Source organism: Nansenia antarctica (assembly GCF_963989245.1).
Source record: "Nansenia antarctica genome assembly, chromosome: 6".
NCBI lineage: Eukaryota > Metazoa > Chordata > Actinopteri > Argentiniformes > Microstomatidae > Nansenia > Nansenia antarctica.
The window spans coordinates 32090475-32104105 of NC_137676.1; the positions used below are offsets into that span (position 1 = coordinate 32090475).

A 13631-nucleotide genomic window follows, 5' to 3' on the forward strand; every position below is an offset into this window, starting at 1 on the left:
GGCACTTCAAACAGACAACTTACAAGGGTTGAAGTCGCCTAATAAATATAAAGTGTATTATACACATTAAGAGCTGCTAAAGATTGAACAAGTTCAATTGGGATCCTACATTTGCTTTACCATGAGGCAAAAGGATTCACATATGTTACATGCTAAAACAGGATGATTCATTAATATAATTAGAAATTCTGTTCACTGTATTTGCTTTGCTTTAATCCCTGACAGCTGACAGTCAATACATAATATCTGAGAACCCCCCTATCCCCCGCCGCACCCCCCAAAAAACTCAAATTGCAAGTGTGCGCTTGGTATATCTCTTGAGTTAAATTGAAGTAGACACAGCACTCACTGCTGGAACGCCATGTGGAAAACACCGTCTTTTTAGACCAACATGTTGTGACTTTAGAATTATAAGGTTCTATCTCAATCTCAATTTTTTATCAAAATTTAGTTTTTTACATAATCTGATCCATTAGGTGTTTATTAATGCCTGTGTGGTGTTGTTTTTAAAATGTTTACATTTTTTAGTTAGTAATTCATAAAATACAAAGGTTCCATCTCACAAAACATAATGGAATGTAAAAACTAAATGTTATCTCTGAACTACCCTAAACGGAGATAGAAATTCTAAGCTCACGATGTGTCTCGGTCGACCACAGAGCCCCAATACCAGTGGCTCTATTTCCAATGAAAACCGCAGAGTTTTAATGCAGACGCACCTTTATGACAACTTTACAATAACACTTTTAATCAGAATGTGGTCACCTTTTCAGTGCTAGGGTTTGTGGCCTCTCTGTGCAAGCCAAAGGCAGGTTGAACAAAGTGACCAGAACAGGCTCCAAAATCACACAAACCCCACAAAAGACCACCCCACAACTGACTAAGCAGTACACCATAAACCTTGCCCTGAAAATTCTGGACAACCCTTCCCATCCATAGGACCTCCCTCCCTCCCCCTCTCCCTCCCTCCCTCCTTCCCTCCCTTCACAGAGTACATTCTCCAACAATCTGGATGTAGATTCCTGATGTCCCAGGGTCAAATCAAAGACAGCTATCACCTCCTTTCTACCGAGGAGCGGTCGACCTGACTGCACTGCTATGCACTTTATATTATTATTAAATTATTATATTATTATGCACTTTATGTAGTCCACTGTAAGCCCATGAGGTGATGATGATGTCTATTTTAGTGTTGATACGTGTTTACGTGTTTTAATGACAAGGGGACAAATTCCCCTTGGGGCAATAAAGGTTTAATTAATTCATATGGTTTCTCTCCAGAGGCGTACTATCCCCTGGCCTTTATCTTCTATGTTAGACATTTGAGACTCATTCATTTATTAATTATTAATTAATCTTTTTTTCCATGTGACTCCAATTGGGATAGAAACCTCTTTGAAAACGCAGCTCTGAAGAAAATATGCACACCTGATAGTGTGCAACTTACAGTATAATATTATGCACTGCTTACTTGCACAAATCACCACGTTTCGGTCAAGAGATTTTCTTCAGAGTGTGGTCAAATTATTTTTACAAGTAAGCAGTGTTGCATGGAGTTTAAATGTTTTTACAGTTTCACAAGGGAACTCTGGCAGACACGATAGACCTACTGTGTTCTGTCAGGCTCGATCTTGGCTCTCTCTCCATTCTGCTTGTCGTTTGGAGACTTCTGGGAGAGGCGTGTGGACATGGTGGCAGCATTGACCACAGCCTTGAAGCTCCTCTTCCTCCCCTTCTGGACGTTCTGCTCTGGGTGGAAGAGGATGACGTACACCTTAGGGATGTAGAGCATCCCCAGAGACACACAGGCGCTCAGGGACATGGACACGGTCAGGGTGGTGGTCTGGATGAACATCTGAAGCCCAAGGACAGAGAAATAAAACCGTCAGAGATACAGTAGGAACCCATATTCCAGTCTTTCTGTCTACACACTGGCTCTCAATTGTTAGAAACTCTCATTCTCGCCTCCTCTCACCAATCCTCCACTCATTTCCTTCTCGAAAAGCATTGGAGGAGAACATCTAAGGGGGAGATTCTAGATCTTCTCCTCCAATGTGTTTTGAGTAGGAAGCGAGTAGTGGATGAAGGAGAAGAGTTTCTTACAGTTCACAACAATGATGTGCCCTGAAATAGGGGGACTAAGTATAAAGACAATTATTTATTTATTTTAAATTGTGAAATTTGATGGCACACAAATACTGTCAAGTAAAAGCTAAGAATAATATTATTATTAATAATATTATTAATATACTTCCAAAAACCTCACAGTAATTGTTTGATTTCAAATAATTTTTGGAGTATAGAGGGAAAAGAGGGGGGAAAAACCCTCAATGTCCCATTACTTATGCAGGGCACTGTAGTTCAAAGCCAATACAAAGCCACCAAAAAAGTGTTATATTATGCTCTGTCTACACACTGCAGAATACAGAAAAGGTCATCAAAGGCTCAGAGACGCAGGACATCGCAGGCAGATTATTCCATGAGCAGGAAGATAGAGAATAATACATCTTAATCATGGGCTTTTGAAACACAAGCAGCCCTGTAGAAGAGAAACCCCCCTGATAATAATCTCTCAGGCTACAGACACTAAAACATCTAAATAATGGGCATTTGAAACCTAAGCAGCCCTGTTGAAGAGAAGGGCCCCCGTGATAATAATTTATCAAGTGTTTCAGGGGAATTCCTACATGACAGAGAGATTATTCTATCTACACACTCAACTGTTTAGAATACAGTTCATCTCAGTCACGGACTGTTGAAACCTAAGTTGCTATATTTCAGAGTTGGGTTCAAATGTCTCTGTCTCAAATCATTTCTAAAGAGTTAGAGGAATTCCTAATTGGTTCCTGACTGCAATGACCTAAAAAGGCAAAGAAATTAGACAAAATACTGCAGTATCGCAAACAAAATGACATGTTCAATATAGCTATGTATGCATGTTATGTATTCATAATGGGCTATTAATGGGTGTCTCTACTAATGGGTTTCTGTCTATGGTGTAGGAGGCTAAGTGTTAACACTAATTCTTTATTCCATAGCATATTCCGTAGCATCACACCTCTTTATTAAGATGGCTAAAGCATTGTTCCCACTCGCCCACACACACACTCCCCTTATCTGCCTGCAAGCACAATAACACTCCCCCTAAACCCCATGCTGCTAGGGAAGCACACTCTTTGTCTGCGTGTCATAGTGTGTCGTTTTAAGATAAAGAGGAATGAAGCTTTCCTCTCGTTTCATCCCCCCCCGCCCCTGTGTCTCCTCATCCCCATATCAAAGACAGCCTCAAACTGAATATTGTCTGCCTTGAAACTGCAAAAATATGATCAAAAGCTGAGCAGGTGGTTTCCCTACTTAATTTCTCTCCGTTCGACAATTGTTCGCTTTGCATAAATTCCCGCAGAAGTGCAGAGGTGAAGAAAGCGTGAGCAGGAACGTGTGAGCGCTAAACGGTAAATGGACTGCACTTACATAGCGCCTTTATCCAAAGCGCTTTCCAACAGCCTCTCATTCACCCATTCACACACCAATGGCGGCAAGCTACCATGCAAGGCGCCGGCCCGCTCACCGGGAGCAATTTGGGGTTCAGTGTCTTGCCCAAGGACACTTCGACATGTAGCCAGCCGGGGCTCGAACCGCCGATCTGCCAACCTTGCGATCATTAGACGGCAGCTCTAACCTCCTGCGCCATAGCCGCCCCGGTACTTCTGTGTGCGACAACAGAAACTCACTCAGTCAGTGTGACCGGAGCGACTGTTGCCACAAGCTTGCCATCCGCATCACGTAGTCAGTAGAATTCCAATTTGTTTTCGACACACCACAGCGGAACCTTCCTTACCTTCTCGGTGGACTGCGCCGTGCCAAAGAAGATGGGCACGAAGGCCAGCCAGATGATGCAGGTGGTGTACATGGTGAAGCCGATGGGCTTGGCCTCGTTGAAGGTCTCGGGGACTCCTCGGCTCTTGACGGCGTAGACGGTGCACGTGACCATGAGGACGATGCTGTAGCTCAGGCAGCAGATCAGAGACAGGTCAGACATGTCGCACTTGAGGACGCCGCGCGCCAGCTCCGGGTTGGGAGGCCTCTGCTCCTCGTAATCGATGATGGTGTGGGGGGGGACCACGGCGAACCACACAAACACTCCTAGAACCTTTAGACACACAGAAACACGTAGAGACAGAACCTTTAGACACACAAACACATGTAGAGACAGAACCTTTAAACACACAGAAACACGTAGAGACAGAACCTTTAAACACACAGAAACATGTAGAGACAGAACCTTTAAACACACAAACACATGTAGAGACAGAACCTTTAAACACACAGAAACACGTAGAGACAGACAAACAAGGGCCGTCCAGGCCCTGAACACAGCAAAGACCTAGGTTCTGGGCCCTGGACAGTCTGGACGGATTGATGGCAGCTGCTGGACTGAAAAAATCAGGTGTAGTGCTGAGGCACAAACATGTACATTTCAAGCCTGCAAACTGCGACACTTTAAATAAATGTGGAATAATACTATTGTGCAATATGACAACCCTAGTCGTCTGTCTGTACAGTATAGTACAGTGGATAGTGTACATAGCCTTTATTTATGTAAACCAGCTCCTTCCCTTCTTGTCATTTTTTTCCCCTTTTTTTTTCCCTTTTTTTTTTGTTTTTTTTCCCCTTTCCTAACACCAGGGGAGCCACCCCTCCTTAATTTCGTTGTTTGGTACCTGTACTGTAGCAATGACAATAAAGTCATTCATTCATTCACAATGAACCCGGGGGCCACAATCTGTTATGTTAACATATCATTGGAGGGAGGTTGCATTGGGGACTGCACTCCTAGAATAAAGGGTACTTAATAATAATAATAATAATAACTTTAATTTCTATAGCGCCTTTCAAACAACCCAAGGACGCTTTACAATTATAAGATGGTCAGACAGACAAAACAGAAAACAAACAAAGCAAAACTGAAACATTGACTAGGGGCTAAAGGCCTTGGTGAACAGATGGGTTTTCAGGGCTAATTTGAAGGAGTCCAGGGTGGGGGCGTTGCGGATCACTATGGGGAGGGAGTTCCAGAGAGTAGGTGCGGCTACGTTGAAGGCTCTGTCCCCAAAGGTCCGTAGGTTGGTGCGGAGGATGGATAGCAGGCCCATGTCTGCGGACCGCAGGTTCCGGGAAGGGGTGTGTTGGGAGGAGGTCAGTTAGTTACTGGGGGGCGCAGGCGTCGAGGGATTTGTAGGTGAGGAGGAGGATTTTGTATGTGATGCGGGACTTGACCGGGAGCCAGTGGAGGTGAATGAGGGTGGGGGTGATGTGCTGCCAGGGCTTGGTGTGGGTGAGGACCCTGGCAGCTGCGTTCTGCACATACTGGAGCCTGTCCAGGGCTTTGGTGGGAACCCCCGAACAGGACTCCATTGCAATAATCCAGACGGGAGGTGACGAAGGCGTGGAAGGCGTACTTGATTTGTCCCTGTAGGGGCAGCCTTTGACGAACCCTCTGTATATATATATATATATATATACAGTATATATATATGTTACGGTACATGTGGGAATACGGTACATGTGGGAAAACTAGGATTAGGGTTAGGTGCTACGTCCACTTGGTACATGCTGGCATGTCTAACCCTACCCCTACCCCTACCCCTACCCCTACCCCTAATCCTAACCCTAACCTTAACCGTAGCACCCTAGCACCTAACCCTAACCCTAGTTTTCCCACATGTACCGTTTTTTATATATATATAAGGTACCCTTTATAAAGGCGTTATAAGGCATCGGTAAAGGCTTTATAGTTTATTTGAGGAGGTAGGATGAGAGGAGCTGTGGTTGCGCTGCACTGTTTCCCCAGTGTCCCAAAAAAATAATTCTTCCTTCTTCTAGCACGATGACTGCCAATGGCTCCAGGCCTGAGCATAGATGACTTTTTCCTGCTATGACTGGTGGATAGATGATTCACTTACTTAGTCAAATGTATTTGTTGTAGTTCACTTTGGATAAAGGCGTCTGCTGAATGCCAAAAATGTAAATGTAAATGTTGAGGTAGTGGGAAAAGCAGAATGTGTAGAGGAGTAAGCAGATGTCTTGTCACAAGTGAGTGGTGAAGAAGATGGTGTCTGTCTGGCTAGTATGCAGAGACAGGAACACCAATGTTGTCTGTCTGTCCGTCTACTTGGTCTGTCTGTCTGTCTGTCTGACTGTATGTCCGTCTACTTTGTCTGTTTGTCTACGCTGTCTGTCTGTCTACCTGTTTGTTTCTCTACCCTGTCGGTCTGTCTGTGTGTCTGTCTGTGTGTCTGTCTGTGTGTCTGTCTGTCTGTCTGGCTGGCTGGCTGGCCGGCTGGCTGGCTGACTGTCTGTGTGTGTGTGTGTGTATGTGTGTGTGTGTGTGTGTGTGTGTGTGTGTGTGTGTGTGTGTGTGTCTGGCTGGCTGGCTGACTGTCTGTCTGTGTGTCTGTCTGTCTGGCTGGCTGGCTGACTGTCTGTCTGTGTGTCTGTCTGGCTGACTGTCTGTGTGTCTGTCTGCCTGTTTGTCTACGCTGTCTATCAGTCTACCTGTCTGTTTCTCTACTCTGTCTGTCTGTCTGCTTGTTTGTCTACACTGTCTGTCTGTCTGTCTGTCTGTCTGCCTGCCTGTCTGTCTGTCTGTCTGCTTATTTGTCTACTCTGTCTGACTGCCTGTCTGTCTGGCTAGGTCAGTCTGTCTGTCTGTTAGCCTGCCTGTTAGTCTACTCTGACTGTCTGGCTAGTCATTCATCTGTTAGCACCGTAGGTACACACACACAGACAGACACGCCAACGCTCGTCTCGCCTGTCAATCTCAGCTCTCCTAATCTGGCCTCAGTCCACCCTCTACATACACAGTGACTAATTCACAATATGCTGCTTGATGCTAACAACAAATGCTTCATGAAGGGCTTCTCTGTTATGGAAAAAAAAACTGTCAACATCACAATAATGAGGGGGCTGGGGGGATGTAGAGCTACAGCCTTTTCATATGCCAGCCACGAGCATCACATGCCTGTACTGTATCCCCCCCTTCCGCGTAATATCACATATTGGGAATTATACTCTAAATACCTCCTTCCTCTATGAGGACATTCTATCTACATTCACATTGACACTGGATCTCAGGTGGTGAGCATTGACCTATTTAACCCCTCGTATGGCATAGAAATTGTATTTTCTTCATGGGTTTTATATTCAGGGTGGAATCCTCGCTCCATATCTGCGAGCCGAACTCGAATCTTCACGCACAATTTCCCATTTACATCAACGCATGAAAATGCTGGGAGTGGTGCAGCTACGTGCGTGGATCTGGAGTTATAATACCACCCTTAGGTAACCTCGTGATTGACAGCATATGAATTCGAGTGGATCTGAAGTTTATACTTTTTTTTAGAATAGATTAGATTAGATTCAGCTTTTTGTCATGGACAGAGTACAAAGTACAAAGACGAACGAAACGCAGTTTGGCATCTAACCGGATGCAAGTTACAGTGAGGATTAAGTAAATGAGTAAAAAGTCAGTATATGTGGAATTCATCTTTTTTACTTGATCATATTGAATGTACCGCTGCTGTCAATAGCTGTCAAAAAGAGAGCTTGATCTTGAGGCTTAAAAAGCACACATAGGACAAGGTTATACCCTACATTATCATATTGGTATATACTGCAACACATCAATCCATACATTGAGCTTGATCTTCAAAAGCAAGGGGGAGGTTTATAGTGAGTGCATCACATGACACCTCTATATACACACGTGTCTATATGTGTGAACGACTGGTGTCGAACTCTGGATCACTGGGTGCTACCAGGCTGTGTTAGCTTGACTGAGGTAAAGTCAAAGCATTATCTCGGGGGAACTTACTCTGGTCTTTAGGTCCAGTTCGAGGTTCATCATCCCATGAGTGTAGTTTTTTTGTTCCTTTTTTCACATTAAGTAACAGCAGCTGGTGAAACAGCTGCTGGTGGAACAAGTCCGCAACTGATCAAAATGTTGCAATAGGGAGTAATTCCCACTACTCTACACTAACTAGGTAGTAGTGGGGATTACTCACCGAATCCATTGCATTGCAATCTTTTGGCTTGACTAGCGAGTGTGTCGTTGATTTTCAACAACCTTGACATGTATTTAAATTTTTCTGAATGAAAGTCCGAACATATGGTCGGTTGCCGGGTGTGCTAGTGGTGGGGCGGGTTGGGTGTGTGGGGCGGCCGGGGGTTTGGGGGCCACTGCTGTGTGCTGGTAGGCAAACTGGTTGTAGTCGCTCTATGAGTAGAGGGCTGCAAGGGAATTTTCCTGGCTGCACAGTGTACAGGTTTTTTACCTTTGCCTGCTTGCTCTGTCATCATGCGCATTGAGTCACATCTTGTGAGAAATGCACGATACAAATAAAACTTGATTCGATTTGATTTGCCGACTTGTCCCCGCTTTCACCAGCTGCTGTTACATTTTATTGAGATAGCCGGAAGATTCGGAGGGAAACAAGACGAGAGGGACGACCGGACAGAATTGGAATTGAAGCGCTGACCCTCAGCCGAGAGAGAGTTAGCCTGTTGTGCGCTGATTCTGGGAGCCTTTAAACCACGACCACTCCCCTCTAGAAACCTCACCTGTACAGAGATCAGGATGAACGTGATGGCCAGCTGGGAGGTGGGACTGATGAACTTGGGCGGCGACACCGACTTCTTCCCCTGCTCGAAGATCCGGTAGATCCGGTTGGTCTTGGTCAACATGGCCGAGTAGGTGATGCTCATGCCCAGTCCCAGCAGCAGCCTGCGGAACGCGCACACCACAGCGCCGGGCTCGGCGATCATCAGGAAGGTGATGAGGTAGATGAGGAAGATGCCCGTCAGGAGCACGTAGCTGAGCTCCCGGCCGGACGCCCGCACGATGGGCGTGTCGTTGAAGCGGATGAAGGTGATGACCACGGAGGACGTGGCCAAGATGCCCAGGATGGCCAGGAACACGGGGATGATGGCCCACGGAGAATGCCACTCCAGCTTGATGATGGGCGTGGGCCGGCAGGCAGTGCGGTTCGGCGTGGGCCGCATGTCGAAGGGGCACATCTCGCAGGTCAACTCGTCCAACTGATACTGGTAGCCGTCGCACAGCTCGCAGTGCCAACAGCACGGGACGCCCTTCACCATCTTCTTCCTCTCGCCGGGGTTGCAGGGGAAACTACACACCGAGTCTGGGATCTGACGGTCCCCTCCCGACCACTGCATCTCCTCCATCTGATGGAGAAAGGGGTGGAGTGGGGTGGGGGGGTGGGAAGAAGGAGACGAAAGAGTGAGGCAGAGAAAGAGAGAGGGAGAGAGAAAGAAGGATAGAGACAGAGAGAAAGAGATAGGGTAGAGAGAAAGGGAGACAGCCAGAGAGAGAGAGAGAGAAAGAGAGGAAGAGATAGAGTGTGAGGGTTGCCAAAATGTAGGAACTACCAAACTAGTTTAAAAGAGGGCTATGGTTTTACGCCTACTGTGTCAATATAGGATGTGACATCCCGGACATGTACTTCATAAAGTGACATAGAGGTGCATAGATTGTGGCCCGGGGTGGTCCAGTGGTCCAGCACCATGGTCTACAGTGCACACACATGCCCATGTCGGCATGGGTTTGAATTCGGCCCATACCCTGCTGACATACCCTCTCTCCCTTCTTCTCCTTACTTTCCTGTCTGTCTTCACTGTGTCTGTCTAATAAAATGTACAAATATGAGTGGGACTGCCCCACTCAGAAAACATAACCTTTAAAAAAGAGGTGCATATTTACATTGAGTCTCAGGTTGTTGGTCCATTGGCCAATGACTTTGTATCCAGGGTTTGTGGTATTGGACATCTGGTACTGGAAAATGTCATATCGTCCTGGTGCATCTCCATTCTCATTGAACAGAACCCCAGTTCCTGCACTGCCTGTAACGAAAGACAAATGAAAAGATGACTGGGTCAAAAACACTAGGGAGAGATTGCACAACATGCAGGATCTATCAAATGGAGGGAAAGAAGAAAATACTCAACTGACTGTCAAGTAAATCATTCAGTAACTAATTTCATCAATCATGTATGCACCATGTGCAAAGCATGGCTTATGAGAGGTAAAGTAGAGTGCATAACTCTGCATCCTTTAAAAAAGAGAAAGTTCTTTTTTTCCCTTTCTGTTAAACAGATAAACACCTGGCTTTGGTAAACAAAGTGACAACCGGAGGGGAGCGTTGCTTATGGTAAAGTGATGAAGAGGATTGGAGGGAATTAAATTCTCAGGGTAAGACGTGAGAGCACAGTGTGACTTGAGTGATTTTGACGTCTTCGGAGCCGTTATGGAGATTGAACACAGTTCTATTCTCCACAGGAGCGGTTGTCTGGACACAGATTAAGACCAACAGAAATCTCGGCTTTTACGCAACACAACCCTAACGACTCCCACTGCAGACTCCTCCTCAGAGCCTTTTACACAACTGTCCTTCAACCTACACAGCTGACATGTATTATTCATTCACACAGTATCGTTTTCTGAAATAACCCACAACCCCCACAACTAACGAGATATTTTCTTTTAATTTCTACACAGTTGGTTCATAATAAGAAACACTTTATAGACAGATGTACTCTCTCAGATATTAAAACATTAAACGTAGGCGGCAAACAGGAAATCGACATTAGCATCGTCCCTTATCTCCAAAGGATGAGTAACTGTTGAATAATCATTAGCTAAATGGAATTACTGTGTGTGCTCTGAAGCAGCAGTCTTCGCCCACTACTTGCTTGACAATTTTCAGTAAAAATGTGGATGTGTACTCTACTGAAGTGTATGATGAACGGTGAGCAGGACCCAGGAGTCACTAGAGATTCTCAGTCCTTTAAGAGGTAAGGGAGGACAGCCTGATTAGATACGCTTCCTTGAAAATAAGGACTTAGCAGGTTCTCAGCAGTAATGCGTATTGCTTGTTCAGTTGGCTCCCCTCAGGCGTTCCATCACAGAGTGTGTTCAAGAGACGACAGAGACATGGGCATGGGCACAAAGGGGACGGTCTAAATGGGACTGTTTTTCATAGAAAGCTTTCCTGCTGAGAAAAAGCAGTCACAGTGGGGGGCGGGGGAGTGTTATATTTCCTGAGATGAAGAGGAGGAGGAGGGAGGACAGTGGGGAGGAGGAGAGGGGGAGATAGGAAGAGAGGAGGAGAGGGGTTGTGTGCCTGGAGATAGGCATTGGAGACTCTGCGTTGGGGGTGGATTAGAGAGATGTATTTTCGGAAAGAGAAGTACTGTGTAGGATGTCCAATGTGTATCTCCATCAAACACAACGATTCATCTAACCGGCCAAGCCACTTCCTTCCTGAACAGATTCCTGAGAGAAACACCAACATCACCAACTTACCTTCTGTCAATAATACTCGATTACTCTTCAATTACAATTCTACTGTGTGTAAGGATCAATGCAAAGATGGACGGATGTTTGAGTAATCATACGGAAACCATGTGGACTCATAAAGACCTAGACTAAGCCGACATAGACTGAAAAGCATCTTCAATGACTAGGTCTCCATTGACAGTGCAATATAATCTGATGTAATGATCAGACTTTTCTTTTTCGAAAAATTTGGATACATTTTGAATACATTTCCGCGTTGTTGAAAATCAATGACACATCGCTAGTCAACTAACACAGCTTGTTTTGTGAGCCTGCTAACAATGTATAGTAGTGTTATAGTTAACTAGGTAGCAGTGGGGGATTACTCACCAAATCCATTGCGTTGCAGTATTTTAGCTTGACTAGCGAGTTTGTGTTGTGATTCTCAACAACGTTGAAATGTAGTTCTGTGTTTCAAAAGAAAAGCCCAAACATTTTTATTGGTTGCCGATATGAGGACAGAAGCTTTGGTCCCCATATCGGCAACCAATCAAAATGTTTGGTCTTTTCTTTTTAAACATGTCAGCCATTGTGCCAACTGCATGTTTGGGGTGGAGAAACTGACATTTGACCTGTGTGTCTTATGAATATCAAATCAAATTGTATCATATAAAAACAATAATATATTATAGAATAATATATATTATAGAATCATATATATATTATGGAATAAAACACTATTAACACAGTGAAATAATGACAACGGTACTGGGGGAGGGAGAGTTGCTATGGCAACCGTATGCAGAGCTAAAAAGGTGAGGTAAATGTCTCAGACCCCCTCACAAGGGGAGGCAAGGTATTTCACAGTGGGGTTTGATAGAAACAAGCCCTGCCTCCACCTGTAATCCCTTTTATGCGGGGGATCAAGCAGTCCAGCATCTTTGGATCTGAGGGTGTGAGTGGTTTGGTAGGGTTTGATCAGGTCTACGAAATAATCAGGTGCAAGACCGTTTAATGCTTGATAAGTTGAAAGTAGGGCTGTCAATGATAACGCGTTAACGCTCGCAATTAATCTGGAAACCTTCACGCGTTAACATGTATTTATTAATTAACGCAAATTAATCATATGACCAAGTTCTATTGATATGCTAAGGCAAACGCAGAGAGCAATGTAGAGGGGTTTCAGGACAGACTGATTTGTATACTGGGTTGTAATAATGATGACAGTCGTTGTTTACATTTGTGACCACTTATGATGTTTACATTATGTTTAGACGTGAATCACTCTCTATGAATCACTCTCTATGCTTGGGAGTCAAAGGAATTGCCTGACCCATCTGATACCACTTTATAAGTCTTCTGGGTCCTTTGTGAATTAGCACACCTAGCAGACATCCTGTCTGCCACAAATTGACACACACCTTTTTTCCTTATAGCATGGTAGAATGAAGGCTTCATATGTTTATTTGGACCAGGAATATCCTATGGGACAGCGACACTAGCTTCAATAACAACAGAGGCGACAACCTAACGGTAGGAGTTGGTGAATAATTGATGACTGGAGTAGAGAGCTAGCTAGCTAGCCAGCTCTGAGCTAGGTTCAAAAGACAGACAGTGTTCTGAGACACAGCCAGCTGTCCTTCCCACTACGGTGGTTAGGTCCAGAACAGGTCTGCCAGCGACAAGGTCTGGTGTTACAAACCAGTTGTGAAGCTCAACTTGTAGCTTAAAAGACTGTTGTTCATGGACTATATATGCTAATAGTGCTAAGTATAACAATAACAGCTGTTTAAACGAGCAATACAACCTGCTACTGTCTGTGTACAATAATGTTTATTGAAAGTACTCTTCAGAGACACTATGGCATTCAGTTTCTTAAATAGGTCCACTCACTGTAGCATTCATTTGGGTGAGATGTTACTTTGCAAACAATTTACAGGAAAGCTGTTTACTTTTTTAGCAGACATTACTTTATAACTGTTCTTTATGTGGTTGTCTGCTAATTAAGTCTGCAATTCATTATGGACGTTGTGGGCAAAGCCAAGCACTTCCTGAGACTTTTTTACTCTGCAAATGAAGAGATTATAATCTTATTCAGAAATTATCAAAACTAAGGTAAGGTGATTGACAGCACTAGTTAAAAGCAAGACCTTGAAATCTGGTTTGTGATGTTATGAAGGCATGAATCTATTACTCTGCGTCATGAAACGATACAAAATCCTTGACATCCACAGCTCTGGATGTGTTTTTGATGTGTGCATTGAATATGAGTTCAGGC

The 13631-nt window shown here is 44.6% G+C and overlaps 1 protein-coding gene across 1 annotated transcript in view; it reads right to left on the bottom strand.

Annotated features, from left to right (window-relative positions):
- Window positions 1–1606: 1606 nt before the first annotated feature.
- The window catches only part of grm6a (glutamate receptor, metabotropic 6a), a gene marked incomplete at both ends in the record, with an annotated part of 47186 nt that continues 35161 nt past the window's right edge, over window positions 1607–13631 (bottom strand). Inside the window, 4 exons of the mRNA XM_080534354.1 lie at window positions 1607–1855; window positions 3839–4150; window positions 8620–9243; window positions 9779–9918. Of these exons, the coding sequence (XP_080390480.1) occupies window positions 1607–1855; window positions 3839–4150; window positions 8620–9243; window positions 9779–9918 (1325 nt within the window). The remainder of the gene's footprint in view (window positions 1856–3838; window positions 4151–8619; window positions 9244–9778; window positions 9919–13631) is intronic.